The following is a 20,005-nucleotide window of genomic DNA, read 5'->3' on the forward strand; positions in this document are numbered from 1 at the left end:
CTTTCCAGAGTGGTTGTACCAATTTACAGTCCCACCAGCAATGTAGGACTGTAATTTTTTCTCCACATCTTTGCCAACATTTATTGTTGCCTGTATTCTTGATGATTACCATTCTAACAAAAGTAAGATGAAATCTTAGAGTAGTTTTAGTTTGCATTTCTCTAATTACTAGAGAGATTGAACAGTTTTTCATATATTTGTTGATCAATTGACAATACCTTTATTTTATGTATTATTTTATGTGGTGCTGAACACAGTGCCTCACATGTTCTAGGTGAGAGCATTACCACTAAGCCACAACCCTAGCCCCCTATTTTTAGGAAGTCTTTACAAGGAAAGGAAAGCAGACCTCTGCAATATGAGGTATACATGCTGTTTCCCAGCTCATAAATTGTCTTCTGACTTTGCTCAGGATGGTTATGGTTGGGTAGTCTTTTTTGTTTTGTTTTAAATAATTCATTTCTCGGTCTTGTCTTTATGGTTTAATGCTACACTTAGGCTTAATTCAATCTAAAAATAAAACTTTTCCTCAGAACTTTTTCTACTCATTTCATGGCTTTATTTTTTTTTAAATATTTATTTTTTAGTTTTTAGGTGGACCCAATATCTTTATTTTATTTTTATGTGGTGCTGAGAATCGAACCCAGTGCCTCACGCATGCTAGGTGTGCGCACTACCACTTGAGCCACATCCCCAGCCCTCATGGCTTTATTTTAAAATCTAGATATTTTGGCCCATTTGGTACTTATTTAAAATAATTCCATTACACACTACGTCCTTTTATATATTTGAGTGCATTATCTGACCAATTTAGAGTCCTGAGAAGGAAATCGGTTTTAACCTGCAATAACAGAATTTTTAAAAACATGAAATACTAACTCTCCCTCTCACCACCCTTGTAAGTGAAAGGGTCAAAAAAAAGTGTGAATGACTTACTTTAGCATTTATTCCAATTTTTCTGAAATTAACTTATATGGCAAAAGTTAGCAAATGAGGAAGAAAGTATTTATCTACCTTGTTCACTGTTCTCGGCTGGGGAGTCCTCATGTCGAAGAAAAAATTTCACTTCTTCCCTGCGAGGACCCCACTTCTGCAAGTGCTCGTACATCATGTGGTCAAAAGGTATAGGACGCTCTAGGAGAGAGACCACATTTTACTCACTCCAGAAACACCACTCTAGCCAAAAGTAAAAAGAAACTTAAACAGAGGTATACATGTACACACATATACATATATGATAGAATCCAGGACATTCTAAGCACTGAACTTTAATGAGTAACAACAGGAGTGTGAATGGGAAAGTAGTAGTAACATGTATACATAAGAAGGATACATAAAAGTAATTTTGCAACATTAAATAGTGAACAATGAAAACAGGCTTCTCAGCATATTTACTTATCATAAAGCAAGTGTGCCTCTCATTCTTCAAAGAAATGCAACAAATTGCCTTCACCATGGTGTTCATTAAAATGTTACACAGAGCAGTTATACAAAGGCTGACCAGGGCATTTCCTGGCAACATTATTGTGAATGTTTGCCAGTACTTGTAGAGTCTAAAATTTACCAAGTTAATAATAAAAATCAAATTCTACAGAACTTCAAAGTATTTCAAACATTTCTTTTAAAAAAGGAAGGCTCGTACCCAGTGTGGTAGCACATGCCTGTAATTCCAGCTACACAGCAGGCTGAGGCAAGAGGCTCTCAATCTTGAGGCTAGTCTCAGCAACTTAGCAAGACTCTGTCTCAAAATAAAATTTAAAAGGGCCTGGGGTTGTAGCTCAGTTTTTCCCTAGGATGTGTGAGGCCCTGGTTTCTGTGTTCAATTCCCAATACTGTTCACAGAATCACTCTCTATGTTAAAGACTCAAGAAGAGCACACACATAGCTGTTAAATTTTAAAGTACCACTTTCATGTTTACAATGCATTCCACTGTTCTCTGTGAACTGTCTCAGGTACTCTGAGTTAGTTAAAAAAAATCTGGGTGGTCTGCCTCTTTCTTAGCCATTTGAAGTACTTCTTTATGTTCTGGAAACTAATCCTGGGCTTGTTACACATATTGACAATAAACTTTCATTTTGATTTTGTTGAGATGTGTGTGTGTGTGTGTGTGTGTGTGTGTGTGTGCGTGCGTGTGTGTGTGTGTGTGTGTATACCAAGGATTGAACTCAGGGATTAAACTCACTGAGCCACATCCCACATCCCCAACCTTATTTTCTTTCTTTCTTTTTTTTTTTTTTTTTAGAGAAAGCGTCTCACTGAGTTGCTTAGTGCCTCACTTTTACTGAGGCTGGCTTTGAACTCATGATCCTCCTGCCTTAGCCCCATGAGACACTGGGATTGTAGGTGTGCATCACTACACCTGGCCCTTTCTTTCTTTTATTTTCTTTTAGCAGTGCTGGGATTAAAACCTATGTTCTCTCTTATTTTGGACTTCCCAGCCTCCAGAATTTTGAGCAAAAAATTTGCTGTTTATAAATTACCCAATCTCAGGCATTTTGCTATAGCAGCCTAAAAGGACTGATACAATCAAAATACCCAGTAACTTATGAATGGATAAACAAAGTACAACAAACAATGGAATATGATTCAGCCATAAAAAGAATGAAGTACTGATATATGCTACCACATGGATGAACCTTGAAAACTTGCTAAGTTAAAGAAGCCAGACCAAAAAGGCCACATATTATATGATTCCACTTATATTCAGTACCCGAAATGGTCAAACACATACTGTTAGTACAGGACAGTGTTGCCAGAGAGTGGGGGAGGAGAATGTGGAGGCACAGAGTTTGATGATGTTTGTACAACATAGTGACTGCACTGAAAACTGCTAAATTATATATGTTCACACAGTCATGTTCACATATGTGACTTTTATCTTAAAGATATAAAAAGGAATTCAAGGCACATCACCACTTATGCTTATGCTTAAAAGTGAGGAAGCACTTTAAAGCTCAGCAGCCCTGAGGCTTAGGAAACCACCTGGGAGAGCTTAAGCACAAAGGACAGTGCTTCCTTCCTTTTAACACAAGTGTGTGGTTGAGCAAGAGACCCTTCCTCTAAATCTTTGGGTCATTCTGAGAACTTGATGTGTAGAGAAGAGAAATAACTTATCAGCTGCAATCTACTCACACATTCAAGGTGTGACTTCCTGCTCTATTCCTAGGTCCAGTCTAATTCCCATAAGGAAAGCCTTGCCATTTGCAGACACGTAACACGCACTGTGAATATGGCTGCTGCTGTGGTCTTACAAATGTAGGCAGGCTGTGTCGCTAAAACAACAGTCTGGCTGAACCCATGTGTGCTCAGCTCAAGTTCAACTCAGAATTGAGTATTTGTACAGAAAACAAAAATAAAAACAAAACAAGCATGAGATGAAATATTCAGGAGGTGAATTTCATTCTATATATTTAGTTTCAAAAGTAATACAATTCATATATATAGGCCTATAAAATGATTTTTAAAATACATGTGTATTTACCTTTTTCAACAGCATGGCCTGTATTTAATCTAACCATGTCCCTTAGTTTAGCATAAAATTGTGTCTGAGGCCATATTTTTATTATTATTGCTTTGAATTATGGTTTTAGGTTTATTTTTGGTTGCTTTACTAATTGACATTATCAATAGGGGCTGGGGAATATAGCTTAGTCCATAGAGTGTTTGCCTCGCATACACAAGTCCCTGGGTTCAATCCCCACACACACACACACACACACACAAAATCTATATACAAGTGTTATTTAAATCCACCAAGTTGAACATAACTTTTTTTTTTTTTTTTAAGAGAGAGTGAGAGAGGGGGACAGAGAGAGAGAGAGAATTTTAACATTTACTTATTTTTTCTTAGTTCTCGGCGGACACAACATCTTTGTTGGTATGTGGTGCTGCTGAGGATCGAACCCAGGCCGCACGCATGCTAGGCGAGCGCGCTACCGCTTGAGCCACATCCCAGCCCTTGAACATAACTTAATAAAAATTAAATTCCATTTTGTCTTAACCCAGTTATTTAAGAGAAATTTATTGTCTCACTTTATGAATTTATAAAATTTTTAGACGGAAAGATTAATTTCTTAAAAGTAAACTAAGCTTCACTACTTTTTAAATTATAAGAATGGTAGAACACTTGCCTAGCCCTTGTGAGGCACCAGGTTTGGTCCTCAGCACTACATAAATATAAATAAATAAAATAAAGGTATTGTGCCTATCTATAGCTAAACATATTTTTAAAAAATGGTTGTCTAAGGGCTGGGATTGTGGCTCAGCGGTAGAGCACTCGCCTAGCATGGGCGGGACCCAGGTTCGATTCTCAGCACCACATAAAAATAAAGGCATTGTGTTGTGTCCATCTACACCTAAAAAATAAATATTAAAAAAGGTTGTCTAATTAATTAACATTATTTTCATTTTAAAGTGAAAAAATCTACCTTATACATACCATAATATATAAAATATTCTTCATTAACATCTTGTAAAGTGGGAATCTATGATAAAATTTTTAGGCATTCTTGTATAAGGTGAAAAAAAATCAAGGAGGAAATGTAACAAATGAGAAGACAAAAGGTTCTATCACATCACAGATCTGCATTGGGGTTGACACCTGTGTAGGGCAGGGAACCACAGAAAGAGTAGGATGATAAACTGGCCAAATAACACTGTTACAGGCTAAGCTGTATCCCTCCTAAATCCAGATGTTGAGGTCCTACCCTCCAGTACCTCAGAATGTGACTGCATTTACTGATAAGGTCTTTATAAGAGGTAATAAGTTAAATAAGGTCATTTGGGTGAACCCTAATCCAATCTAACCCAACATCACTAGTGTCCTTTAGAGTTGAAAAGAAACCACTTGAGGATATAGGGAGGAGGAGACACACCTACAAGTCAAGGAGAAAAGCCTCAGAAGAAACTAAGCCTGCTAAAACCTTGATTTCAGACTCCTAGCCTCTGAAATTGTAAAAAAAAAAAAAAAAAAAAAAAACTTGTTGTGTAAGCTATGCAGCCTATGGTACTTTGATATGGCAGGCTTAGTAAACAAACACAAGATTTAAGAGAAATGTTCTCTACTCAAAAGAAGCAGTGATGGGCTAGACATGGGGTGCATGACTATAATCCCAGTGGTTTAGGAGACTAGACAAGAGGATCACAAGTTCAGTGCAAGCCTTGGCAACTTAGTAAGCTCCTGTCTCAAAATAAAACAAATAAAAAGGACTGGGAATATGGCTCAGTAGTAAAGTACCCCTGGATTCAATTCCCAATACTCAAGAAAACCACGGATGGGGACTGGGGTTGTGGCTCAATGGTAGAGCACTTGCCTAGCATGTAGGGGGCCCTGAGTTCAATCCTCAGCACCACATAAGAATAAATAAACAAAATAAAGGTATTTGTCCATCTACAACTAAAAAAAATATTAAAAAAACAAAAACAAAAACACCACCAATGGGCTGGGGATATAGCTCAGTGGTAGAGGACTTGCCTAGCATGCATGAGGTCCAGGGTTCAACCCCCAGCACCAAAAAAAAAAAAAAGACAAGTACACAGGTGCACTGTTTCTCACTACATGATGCCCTGCACTGTCTCAGGTCTCTCCATCAAGTTACAGTCCCTAGATCTTGGACTTCCAGAATCATGAGCCAAGACAAAGCTCTTAAAAAAAAAAATACTGGACTACTATATCTAGGACATATTGATCATATGAAGCCTAAAAATTACTTTTAGGGTTCCTCCAAGTTAAAATTGAGAAAGGCTGGTAGAGCTTTCCCCTCCCTTTGAATTGAACTCATTAGAAAATCTTTTTCTTCCTCATTTCACTCAATGACTCAAGTATTTCCTAATGCCTATTATGAGCACTAGGCTGGGCCCTGGGGATATGATGGTGAACAGAGAAGTTCCTGCCTTCAAAAATTTTAGTTCAACAAAAGATGAGGTTTAATTTATAAATAATTGCTTAATAAATACCATGACAATATTGGAGCACAGGGAGAGATAACTAACATCCTCTGAAAGTCAAAGAAGAGATGAGAAGCAAAGAATGAACAGAAGTTAGTCAAGCTCCTAGGAAATGTTATACACAATGTAAAGAGCATAGCCAATAGATGTGCAGTGGCCCTTGGTACTTCAGATAGCAGTCCTTATCCCTGCTGCAGTAAAACCAAGGGTTTGAGATAGGCTTGGAGATAAGAATGGCACCAATCAAAGGGTTTGCATCAGGGAGATGAGCATTCCTGGGTAGCCATGGACCACTGGAGGCTATGATACCTTTGCAAAATTTTACTTCTTTTCAAGCTAAGTAAGAGAGAAGAGGGAGATAGATAAAAAGAATCAGAAGTGACAGAGTGTTAAGAGTCCAGAGGACGGAATAATCAGGTTCTAACACTGGTCTCCTAGAAAACACTATTTCTACTTACTATCTCCCTTCCTGTGGCTATCATCAGGTTGACAATTGAGGACCTGTCCTCTTCCTTATATAATGGACATTTATCCTTATAGTTAAGTAAGAATCCAATGTTTACTGAAGTCAAGTTTCACTCAATCTATCCTTGAAGATTTTACTCCGATTTCTAAGGATAACATTAAAAGCATAGGACTTTGGGAGAAAATAGTTCCATGTCATATTCCTTATAAGGGACTGGTATCTAGAATATATAAAAAGCTCATACAATTTAATAACAAAAAACCAAATACCCTGCCTGTAATCCTAGCTACTTGGGAGGCTAGGTCAGGAGGATCCAAGTTCCAGGCCAGCCTTGGCAACTTAGCAAGAATCTATCTCAAAATTAAAACTAAAAAGGGTTGGGAATATAACACAGTGATAGAGCATCCCTGGGTTCAATACCCAATACCACAAAAAGTAAGTAAGTATGTAAATAAGAAAAAAGAAAAGGAAAAAAGGATAAATACACCTCAACTTAAAAAGAGACAAAAGTTTCCAGGTGTGATGAGCAGCTACTTGGAATACTGAGACCAGAGAACAGCAAATAAGGGGCCAGCTTAGTGAGACTCTTTCTCAAAATAATAAAAAATTAAAAGGTTGGGCTGGGGCTGTGACTCAGTGGTAGAGCACTTGCCTCACATGTATGAGTCACTGGGTTCAATACTCAGCACCACACAAAAATAATAAAGGCATTTTGTCCATCTACACACACACACACACACACACACCCTAGCACACACGCACACATGCACGCAAAAGGTATGAATGGACATTTATCTAGAGAAGATGTGGAATGACCAATACAACATGAAAGATGTTCAACATCATTCATCATTAAGGAAATGCAAACCAAAACCACAAGGATACCACTTCTTTTTTTAAAAATTTTCTTTTTTAAAAAATATTTATTTATTTTTTAGGTGTAGATGGACACAACACAATGCCTTTATTTTTAATGTGGTGCTGAGGATCGAACCCAGGTCCCATCCATGCAAGGTGAGCACTCTACCGCTGAGCCACAATCTCAACCCATGATACCACTTCTTATCCAGTCAGATGGCTAAAATCTAACAGAAAATATGAAGTGTTGACAAAAATGTGGAAAAATTAGAATCCTCATACACTGATGCTGGAATAAAATAGTACAGTTGCTTTGGAAAACAGTTTGTCAGTTCCTGAAAAGGTTAAACACTGAATTACCGTAAGCCCTAGCAAGGTGACTTAGGCCTAGGTATGTACTTAAGAGATGTGATAAATATCCACACAAAAACTTGCGTTTTGTCACAGAGCAGCCAGGCATGGTGGCACATGGCTGTAATCCCAGAGGCTGAGACACTAGGATCGTGAGTTCTAAACCAAGCAACTCAGTGAGACCCTATCTCTAAATAAAATACAAAATAGGGCTGAGGATGTGGGTAAGTGGTTGAATGCCCCTGAATATTCAATTCCCAGTACCAAAAAAAAAAAAGTTCACAGAGCATCGTTCATAGAACACGCCCATGAAAAGGAAATAACTCCAATGTCTATCAACCGAATAAGTAACTCTCCATCCGATCGATAAGGAAAATGTAATATATCCATATAGTGGAACATTCAGCCACAAGAAGAAATGAATTACTGATATGTGCTTCAACATGAATGAACCTCAAAAACACTAAGCTGAGTAAATAGCCAATCTAAAAAGGATTGTATTACATGATTCTTTTTGTATGAAAGGTCTAGAATAGGCAAATCTACAGAAAGTACATTAGTGTTTACCGACAGATGAGAGGGTCAAAAGGAAAGGGAGTCAGTCACTGCTAATGGGTAAGGAGTTTCTTTTTTTCTTTTGGTGGCAAGGATAATAATCTAGAAATAACTGTGATGATGGTTGCACACTCTGTAAATATAATAAAACCTCTGAACTGTATGCTTTAAATGGGTGAACTGTATGGTAGGTGAATTACATCTCAAAAAGGCTGTTGAAAAAAATGCTAAGACTTCATTATCTCTAAGTGTCCTTTAGACACTTTCATTTTATACATCTCTCAACACCTCAAACTCAGCATGTTCCAGTTGATCATTCTCTCGCTGTCTAACACAGACCCATGTGCATGGTACTTTTTTCAGGCTCATTGTTTATTGACCAACATTATTTTTAGAATGTCATTCCTTAATTAAAATCCATACGAATTCCTTCTGCTGAGAAAAAGCCACACCACTCTGCAGTGCTGAAGGTCTGGTATAACGAGCTGCTCCAGCCTCTGCCTGCTGCCAACCTTCCTGGTCTTAGCTGTCTTGGCAGCACACCATATTCTGTTCCCCTCTTTTCTTCATTTGCATTACTTCTGCTATCTGGGATAGACTATCCTATACAAATTCAACCCCTTCTTTACAGTGCAAACTATTTTGCAGAATTTCTGGTGCTTGCTAATCATATTACCTACATGGATCTTCTCTGCCCTGCTTGTTGACAATTTCTTTCAACATGAATCAGGATTTTACTTTCTCAATTTAGTAATATTTATGGAAGACACACCATTTACAAAGTTCCTCAAGTGAGGGAACACAAAGCTAGTGCCTCCATGACATTACCAGAAGAGAAAAGAAGAGTCATTGACCAACCTGACATATGTTATGACAATGAAGGCTCAAGAGGACCAGGGTCTTCTCATTTGGTTGATGGGGAAAGGAAAAGACATCTTACAAAAAGCTAGATCTACCCTCCCTGCTTATCTTAAATGGTTATGGTAAGAGTCAATTCACACCTTGCTTTTTAACAAATACCATTTTATAAAACCCTACCCTCGTGTAATATAACTGTTTTTATATTAATTACTCAACTCCTTATCACCTCATACAACCAAGTGACAACATTCTCATTCTTATAAAACATAATACATACCATTTCCCCTCCACACTTCAGCTAAATGACAACTGCCTTCTCCAGGCTCCTTGCAAAATTCTACAACATCTCGACAGGTTGTTTCTGGTGTTACAGGAACTTCTGTTAAAATCTGTTCATTGTTGCTCAAGAACACGGTTAATATCATCTGTAAGAAAAGAGATCAAAACTCCAATTTAGCTTACTTGTTATGAAGAGATTAAGTAAATTTAAAATGATCCCTCTAACACCTCCCTTACCAAATGCCTGAAGGATTACTTTCTGGAAATAAATAAATTGACTTTAAAGTTCATGTAAAAAATTTAAGAAAGTAAGATAAATCAGGAAAATGCCAAAAAAAAAAAAATAACATTAGCAAAGAACTAGTATTGCCAGGTGTTATACAGCCTCAAAGCCATATCACAGTAGTACACAAATAGATCAATGGGACAAACTGATGTCCCACAGACACAATTCCATATGGAAAAAAATGACAAAAGATGAAGGAGGTGCCTTAAAATCAAGGGGAAAAGATGATACAATGAATGATGTTTGAACAACTAAAATATCCACATGGGAAAAAAATGAATTCATACTATACTTCATACACTAACATAAGTTCCTGCTTGCTCAAGTACTTAGATATAATCACAAAATCATAAAAATTCCATAATGAAACCGAAGTAAATCCCTTTTTGTAACTTCAGAGTATAGACACTCTTCCTAGCCAGGTGCAGTGATGCATGCCTGTAATCTGAGCCACTTAAGCTGAGGCAGAAGGATCTTAAGTTTAATGCCAGGCTCAGCAACTCAGAGACTGCCTCAAAATAAACACTTTTTTAGAAAGAGGGCTGGGGACGTGGCTCAAGCGGTAGCGCGCTCGCCTGGCATGCATGCGGCCCGGGTTCGATCCTCAGCACCACATACCAACAAAAATGTTGTGTCCGCCGAGAACTAAAAAATAAATAAATAAATAAATATTGAAAATTCTCCCTCCCCTCTCTCACTCTCTCTTTAAAAAATAAATAAATAAAAGAGGATTTAAAAAAAAAAAAAAAAAAGAAGAGCTGAGAATGTAGTTCAGTGGTAGAGTGAGTGCCCCTGGGTTCAATCCCTAATATAGGGGGGAAAAGAAACCCTTTAAATATAAAGTCCAATACCACAGATAAATATTGATATATTCAAATATATTAAAAAAAGAGTCTGATAAAGAGATAAACTAGGGAAGAAAATATTGTAAATAAGTGGCTCATATTACAAATAAGTGGCTAATCTCAATAAATAAAGAGCTCCTAAAAATTGATAAAAAGACTAAAAATCCAATCCATTAAAAATTTTCCAAAGATATAAATTAATACAGTAAAGGAAAAATAAATGGTCTCAAACATAAAAATAAATTACAATGCATTTTAAAAAATTAAAAAATAAAAATTGCCAGGTCAATTTTATAAAAATCTCAAAATTCTACTACTTTGATCTAAGACCTCAAGATATCATATTGGAAGGGATTTTTTAAAAACAATATCTTAGATGCTCAATTTAAACCAAAATTTTCTTTAAAAGAAAATCAGAAAGTATTGCAGAGTATTTGTATTTATTCTTTGACCAAAGATCAGGTGTCCCAAAACTCTCCTCCCTTAAAATATATGTCAACTAAATGTAATTTCAGTTCATTGTTAAATTTTTTTTCTTAGAAATGCTCCAATGTTTTGGAGCATTTTAGATTAAACATGTTTGTATCAATGGTGGGATTTTATGTAACAGTTCTAAGCTGGTTTCCTTGACACCGGTTTCTGGGACCCCAGCCCATCCTCCATCACCAAAGGGCCATTTTTTTTACTTTGGTTTTTATTAATTGTTCATTTTAGTTATACATGACAGTATAATGTTTTTTGACATATCATACATCCATGGAGTATAACTACCCATTCTTGTGGTTGTACATGTTGTGGTGTTACAATGGTCGTGTATTCGTATATGGACACAGGAAGGTTATGTCCAATTCATTCTACTATCTATTCTATTCCCCTCCCCACTCCCTTCCCTTCATTCCCCAGTCCAATTCAGTGAACCTTCACTCCTTGTTCCCAGATGCTCCATGCCTATTGTGAGTCCACATCCACATATCAGAGAGAACATTTTGGCCTTTGGTTTTTGGAGATTGGCTTATTTCACTTAGCACATTAGTCTCCAGTTCCATCCATTTTTCCAGCAAATGCGATAATTTTGTTCTTCTTTTAGCTGAGTAATATTCCATTGTGTATATGTGCCACATTTTCTTCATTCATTCATCTGTTGAAGTGTGCCTGGGTTGCTTGCATAGCTTAGCTACTGTGAACTGAGCTGCTATAAACATTACTGTGGCTGCATCAAAGGGTCATTTTCTAAATGTAAAAATCAGCAATGTTATTCACTTGCACTCAGGTCTTCTGTTCCCAAAACATTTGGTATATAAACAGGAAATGGTATATAAACAGGAAACAGGTTTTTTTTCTTCTTGAGTCTAATGTGATATTTGTGTGAATCTCTAACTTCCCCTCAGAGAATCCCATAGGGCTCAAGATATTCACTCTGAGAAAACCCAGAGGATAGGACAAACTGCAGAGTCCTAGCCTTCCAGGTCTTACTCCTCTCAGCATGCAACTTCACTCTTAGCTCCAAAGGAGTGAGTCAGGTTTCACTGGTCATGGTCCCTCTACCCATTTCCCTTTTGCTGTAAACTCCTATTCACTCTTCAAAACTCAGGTCACAGCAACCAACTGCAAAACTTCATGTATCTCCTCTTCTCTCCAGGGAAGCCACAAGCTCCTTACTCTGTGATCTGTAACTCTTCCCAATCATTCTTCACTTCAGTGAGCATTACCGTGTCTCCCTTCCCTCTCTAGAACATGCCTTCCTGACAATTTACTGTCTCATCTTTAGTTTCCTGTTGCTTAGTCAGTACCTGACACATGATACGCACACTAAAATCTAGCTAATTTCATGAATGACACAAAAGTCAGAACCCCACCATGCCTGAGAAATTCATATACACTAGCAGAGCATGATATACCCAGTCTACTCAATAAACCTGCATTATCCATCCTCCTTAAATATGTTTTCTTGCTGTGTGCTGGGGCTCTCTACCTTAGTGAACTAAAGAATCTTCAATACAAATGTCGTACTGTGCAAATTCTAGAAGCATCCTTTGTTCATATTTAAACATCTTTGAAATCACAATGAACTTCACAATTGATGACATGTCACAATTTAATGGGTAAATGTAACTTTTTCTTTAATAATATGAACAGAACAGAGAAGAAACACAATAGGATTAGGGAACTGAGAAAAACAATTAAAGGAAAAAAGAAGTTAATATGTTATCCTTCCTAAAAGATTAATATGTTATAAATAGAGATTTGGTTAGCTACAGCAGGAAAGCAGAGCTGAGCGACCACGTTATAAGGAACACAGCATGCTGAAGGGGTGCTCTTTACTCTTTTTGGAAATCATGCCTCTGCCCACATCACATGAACACACCTGCTCACGACCACCACTGTCCACCCACCTGACCCAACCTGGGAAGGAGCCTCCTCTGTGGTACAGCACTATTACATTACATAACCAGCACTTTTCTCGACTACATCCTCTACTCAGTGTTTTGAGACTCCCAAGAGTGAGTTGTGACCCATTACCTCATGTTGAAATCACCTAAGTATGTCTCATCCTGTGTATTCCCCTCCTACCCCGTTTTTTTTTTTTAAAGAGAGAGTGAGAGGAGAGAGAGAGAGAGAGAGAGAGAGAGAGAGAGAGAGAGAGAGAGAGAGAATTTTTAATATTTATTTTTTAGTTCTCGGCAGACACAACATCTTTGTTGGTATGTGGTGCTGAGGATCAAACCGGGGCCACACGCATGCCAGGCGAGCGCGCTACTGCTTGAGCCACAACCCCAGCCCCCGTTTGTTTTTTTTTAATTGAAAAAAAAAAGCTTGAAAAACTCAGAACTAGATCCTAAGCCTATAGAGGACAGGCCTTCTATTCTCTAACTTGGCACCTGAGTAGAACACTAGACACACAGAGATTCTCAGAAATGACGGACAGGAGCCTGTTGTCAACCCTAACTTCAAAACATACCCAGAATCTGCTACATGTACCCACTGCTGCCACCCTAGCTCAAGCCTCTACCACCTCTCAGACAGGATGTGTGCAAGAGTTTCTGTTTTGATGCTTGCCCTTTAGATACATCACTTCCTTGGAAACCTTCCTGTGGTTTGCTCTCGTCTGAGAAAATTCCCAAGTCCTAAGTGCTGTCTATAAGGCCCGCATGACCTGCAACACATACATTCACACTTCTTGGACACCTCCAGTTGCCACTCTTCATTTCCAGCCACCTAACCTTTTCGCACCTCCTCCAACAGAACAAGCCAATGCCCACTTCAGGGCCCGTGCACCCGCTGTTCTGTTGGATAGCTGCTCACATGGCTAGATTACCTCTTCCTTCAACACCTGGTCAAGGAAGTGTTCCCTAACAATCCATCTAAAATGGCAGTGTTCCACCTCTCAGTCCTTTTAGCCTCCATACTCACCACCATATACTCATCTGCTTACCCCTGTCTCCTGCCACTACAGCATAATCTCCCCAAGATCAGAAATTCTAGTTAATCCACCACTGTATCATTAATGCCAAGCACATAGTGTGCACTCAATCAACTCCCCTAATTATATACAAAATACCTTTTCATATTATGTTTTTTGAATTATGAAACATAGAGGCTTGTCTGCCTTTTCATACACAAAAAACTAGTCAATATTTTACCCCTTTGATTACTTAGTCCACATCAGAGAGAAAGAAAAATCCTGAAAAAAAAAAAACTGTCAGTGTGAAAGTCAGGTGCCCTGAACAAATCAAGGACATGATATTCAGCAGATTTCACTCATACCTAGATATTCCTTCCCAAAGCCTTTCCTCTTTCCACAAGGTGGCACTGCAGGGTAACGGGGTGGGGTGTGATTCCCACCTGCTACAAACTCTGAAGACCCTAAACCCTAAAATATAACCCTAACCTTCACACTATACCTCATACTTCATACCGTAACCCCTCACATATAACCTCACCATAATCCTTTACCCTAATCCATAATCCTAACCCTTACTGTATATCCTAACCATATACCCTTATAAATCTTAATTATTCTATCCCCATTGCTACCCATCTCATCCTGCCCCTCACTCCTCCCCAAGCCTCATCCAAACCATGTGCCCCTAAACACATACACACATACACACACACACACTCCTACCCCGCCCCCTCTCTCTCAGAGGTAGGATCAAATTAAATACAAATTACAATCATGGAATTCTTTTTTGGAAAAAAAGCAGAACTGATCTTAGGAAAGTGATGAAAAAAAATTTTTAAATAGTACCTATTTTTTAAATGTGTCTTTTTATTTATTTTAAAATATTTACCCTTTAATTATAGTTGGATATAATACCTTTATTTCACTTATTTATTTTTATGTGGTGCTGAGGATTGAACCCAGGGTCTCGCACATGGGAGGTGAGCACTCTACCGCTGAGCCACAATCCCAGCCCCTAAATTTATTTTTTAGTTATAGGTGGACACAGTATATTTATTTTATTTTTAATGTGGTGTGGAGGATTGAACCCAGTGCCTCATGCATGCTAGGCAAGCACTCTACCTCTGAGCCACAACCTTAGCCCTGAAAAAACCTTTTTTTTAAAAAAATGAGAAGCATAAGACTGCAGAGGTACATATTTAACCCTCTTAAGAGGACATGTGTACTTTAAATATTTCAGAAGTATCTAGTAAGTTAAATGGCCATTAAATTAAACCCCCAATAACCATATCAGTTTAGTTCAAGTCACTCTTTACTTTAGTAATTTAACATTTAACATAAATTCATTCCATCATATAAAAATTTCCTCTCGCCAATTTGAACTGGCACTATTGCTGAGAATAGAAAGACATCTCGGTTTCCCTTTATCTTATTCACATAATTCTACCATTATCTAAAAAACGTATTTTGAGTCCAGGCACAGTGGCACACACCTGTAATCCCTGTGGCTCATGAGAGGAAGCAGGAGTAGTACACATGCAAGGCCAGCCTCAGAAACTTAGCAAGGCCCTAAGAAACTTGGCAAGACCCTGTCTCAAAATAAAAAATAAAAAGGGCTGGGGATGTGGCTCAGTGGTTAAGTGACCCTGGGTTCAATCTTTGGTATGTATGTATGTATGTATGCATGCATGTATGAATAAATAAACAAATAAAAAAGAGCAGCCTCTATTCTGACACCAAGGCTCTGCAGTACTGGAAATCTCTGCTTGCGGTGACACTTGCTTTACTGGCATCCCTACAAATGTTACAGAAGCAGAACAAGCACTGAACTTCCAATTGCAGCAATGACCCACCAGTGGACTGCAAAATCAATCGTGGATCAGCACCAGTTTGCTGAGAGAAAATATTTGGAAAATATACATTTAGTAAAGGACTTGTATCATAAATAAACAAGAAAAAAACCTCTTAAAACTCGGAAACACCCTAAGCCAATTTTTGAAATGGGAGTGATCTGAACAGACATGTAACTAAAGATGACATACAAATATGCATATGTAAAGATGCCCAATATCACAGGCCACCAGGAACTACTATCAGAACAAAGAGACACCATGCTCAGTATTAGAAGGGCCAAAGTCCTCAACACTGCCACGCCAAAGGTGAGAGTAGCGCAGAGCAAAAGGACACATGGGCATGGATATAAACTGCCATGGCCACTTTGGAAGACAGTTTGATGGTTTCTTGCAAAACAAAAAGGACTTTTACCATGTGATCCAGCAATAGTGCTCCCTAGTGTTTACCCAAAGAAGCTGAAAACTTATGTCTACACAAAAACCTGCACACTAGGGTTGGGCTGGCTGTAGCTCAGTGGTAGAGCGCTTGCCTAGCATGATGACATACTGGGTTCGATTCTCAGCATCATAAATAGATAGATAGATAGATAGATAGATAGATAGATAGATAGATCGGAAGCAGCCAAGATATCTTCCAGTAGGTGCATAACAAACTGGAACATGCAGACAACAGGATAATATTCAGCAGTAAAAAAGAAATGAACTGTCAAACCACAAAAGACACAAGGACCCTTAAATATATATTGCTTAAAGGAATTAAGCTGAAAAAGTACTGTAGGATTCCAACTATAAGACTCTAGAAAAGCAAAACTATGGAGGCAGTAAAAGGATCACTGGCTTCCAGGGTTAGGAGGGAGGGACAGCAGCACAGGTAGACCTTAAGAAACTGTTAGGGCAGTGATACTATTCTGTATGACACTACAATGGCAACTACATCTCCTTACACATCTGTCAAAATCCACAGAATTCTACAACACCAAAAGTGAACCATGGTATGAGCTATAGACTTCAGTCAACAAAAATGTACCAATATTGGTCCATCAACTGTAATAAATATCTCACACTAATTCAACATTAGTAATAGGGGGCTGGGGTTGTGGCTCAGGGGTAGAACGCTTGCCTCACATATGCGAGGCATTGGGTTTGAGCCTCAGCACCACATAAAAATAAAATAAATAAAATAAAGGTATTGTGTCCAACTAATATATATATATATATACACACACACATATATATACATACATATATTTAATAGGGAAAGCTGTGGGAGGAGGCAGTAGTTGGAAAACTGTACTTTTATCCCATTTTTCTGTATGTAGCTGGGGGGAGGAATGTAAGTACAGAGTCACCTTGCCAAACATGTCTCTTAGTGGGGGTCATGGTCCAACACGTTTGAAAAAAAACCACGAAGTTCTCACGAAACCTAATAAAACTTTCACAAAAACAAAACACTAATGAAAAGTCACTGAATTTTTAAAAAGTCCATTCCCATCATTATTTTTTGGTGCTCATTTTTGGGCACTGAGGTATATGTACCTTACATATTCTCAATTTCCATACCAACTTTGTGAGATAAGGTATTACTGTTCATTTTATAGATCAGGGAAACAGGCTTGGAGAGTTTAAATAACTTGTCCAAGGTCAGTCACTGAGCTAATACATATCAGAGCCAGGATATAACACAGTCTATGACTCCGAAGCTTAGGCTCTGAACTACTACTCTGAACTGCTTCAAAATAAAATAAGAGCCAGATGTTCTGGTACATGCTTATAATCCCAGTTACTGGGGATGTTGAGGCAGAGGATCAAAGTTTGAGGCCAGCCTGGGCAACTTAGCCAAGTCCTGTTTTAAAATAATAAGAGCTGGGATGTAGCTCAGTGGTAGAGCACTTATCTAGCAACAGGAAAGGCCCTGAGTTCAATCACCAGAACCACAAAATGAAGAAGTTAATTTAATAAAAGGTTGGGGGTATAGTTCAAAGCACATGCCTGGTATGTCTGGGTTCAATCCCCAGCACTACAAGAAAAGAAAAGGAAAAAAGTTTCAACAAATGCCTTCCAAATATACTCCCCCATAATTTAATAACTTCTGTACTAATCAAGTTTTACCTAGTGTTTACATGTAAAACTATCAAATACAAGGTGAGAACTTTTAAAATATAATCATTACAAGGGAACCAGAACAAAGAATCATGGCATTTTTTCTAATTAATCAACTATAAAATTAACTAAAACTACATTAATACTCTAATCAAATCTTCTTGATTTTTCCAAAAATTTATATCAGGTACATCAACAATTCTCAGAATAAGAATTCCTCTTTCTTCCATTGCTTTGTAAAATATAATTCTGTTCTGGGGAGGAAGGAGATTGAGATGGGGCTTTGCAATGTTGCCCATGCTGTTTCAAACTCTTTGACTCAGTAATCCTCACCCAACTAGCTGAAACTACAAATGTGCACAACCAGGCCCAGCCCTATATGTATTTTTTAAATATATGTAAATATCCACTCCTGCTTATATACCCAAGAGAGTTAAAAACATGTTCACACAAAATCTTGTACACAAATTTTTACAGTAACATTATTCATAATAGCCATTCAATCCAAACTGCTGAATGGCTGAACAAAATATGGTATACCCATAACAATGGAATATTACTTGCCCATAAAACGAAAGGAGGGCTGGGGTTGTAGCTCATCAGTAGAATGCTCACCTTGAATATGTGAGACCCTGGGTTTGATCCTCAGCACGACATAAAAATAAACAAACAAAATAAAGATATTTTAAAAAGAAAAAAAAAAGAAAGGGGGGCTGGGATTGTGGCTCAGTGGTAGAACACTTGCCTGGCACATGTGAGGCACAGGGTTCGATCCTCAGTACCACATAAAAATAAGTAAATAAAAATAAAGGAATTGTGTCCATTTACAACTAAAAATTTTTTAAAAAAGGAAGAAAATGAAAGTTGCAACACAGATGAACCTTGGAAACATTATACCAAATGGAAGAAGTCAGGCACAAAAATACTGTGCAGAACAGGAAGCTTAGTGGTTATCAAGAGCTGGAGGGGATGAGAGAGAGGAAGTGAAAGCCCATGGGACAGGATTTCTTTCTGGGGTAATAATACTTTACAATTAGATAGTCGTGATGGTTACAACTCTGTGAATATACAAAAAACACCAAATTGTACACTTTGAAAAGGGGTTAAATTTATGACATATAAATTACGTATCAAAAAACATATCTAGCTATGCCAGTTATTCAAATATATAATCAGTATTTTTTCCTCACTGAAAACAACTTTAAATAAAACATTGTATTATTTCCTTCTGTACAACTGTCAATGTTTACTTCTCTAGTAGTAAACATTTACAGTTGTACAAATCTCATTTTTTCATGATGCAAATGCCACAAATTCACTAATAATCCTTTTGTCAGCAAGAAAATGGGGCTTAAAACAAATTAGCAAAATAATATCCTCAAAGAGCGCTTTTATATAATCATGTGTACAGATACACCAAAATCAGAATACAATTTCCAAGAGCAGCCCCTTGTCTTTTTATAAATGTCTTTATCCACTTTCTCTTTCAGATGGTAGTAAGCTTTTAAAAGTGATGATGCTACTTTGAATTTGCTCCATAGAGCTTCAAGCTACTGTTCTCAAAATGTTTCTCATCTTTAGAAAACTAAGCAAAAGTGAAATGGGGAAAATAAAGGGCCAATGCCTGGAGATTCTCTATGCCATTTACAAAGAGAAAATACTTACACGGATGTCCCTAGGCCTTGTGGAATCTCTACTCAGGCACCAGTGACAGGAGCCATGATAAGGCGCCTAATAGAACAAGAAAGATCCCCACTGTTACAGCAGAGCAACCTGGGGGTTAAGTCACACCTAATGAGGTGAGTTCCAGGAGAGAAAGGGCTCAGAGTCTGCACTGTTCAAAAACTGCAAGCAGGACCTAGAAATCACTATCAAAATGAAGACTATAATTTGCTAATTTCTATATCAAGTATTATATTAAAAAGTCTGTCTAAACTTGCTTTTCAACTTTAAAGTAAAGCCTAAAAGTTGTAAAATAAGTCTCTACAATGAATATTTTATAATCATTAAAATTATTTGAGTGTTTGGAGTAAGGTATATACATAACTAAAAATTCCATTTTTCTAAATTCTGCTAGAATTGACATTTTAGGTGCTTAAAGTCAGAATGAAACTTATAAGATACATAATGTCAAAAGACTTTCACCAATCATTAATTTATATAAATAAATAAAAGGTCCCCATCCCCTGTGTGTGTGTGTG

General features: G+C 37.6%; 1 protein-coding gene across 3 annotated transcripts in view; it reads right to left on the bottom strand.

Moving 5' to 3' along the window:
- Nucleotides 1–20,005, bottom strand: part of Ppp1r13b (protein phosphatase 1 regulatory subunit 13B) — an 86,377-nt gene that overhangs the window by 49,527 nt on the left and 16,845 nt on the right. For all 3 annotated transcript variants that reach the window (XM_078050975.1, XM_078050977.1, XM_078050976.1), the window contains exons 2-3: nucleotides 9,316–9,463; nucleotides 1,015–1,134 (exon numbers count right to left, since the gene is read on the bottom strand). In XM_078050975.1, coding sequence (XP_077907101.1) covers nucleotides 1,015–1,134; nucleotides 9,316–9,463 — 268 coding nt within the window. The remainder of the gene's footprint in view (nucleotides 1–1,014; nucleotides 1,135–9,315; nucleotides 9,464–20,005) is intronic.

This window comes from Ictidomys tridecemlineatus, chromosome 5, assembly GCF_052094955.1.
Source record: "Ictidomys tridecemlineatus isolate mIctTri1 chromosome 5, mIctTri1.hap1, whole genome shotgun sequence".
Taxonomy (NCBI): domain Eukaryota; kingdom Metazoa; phylum Chordata; class Mammalia; order Rodentia; family Sciuridae; genus Ictidomys; species Ictidomys tridecemlineatus.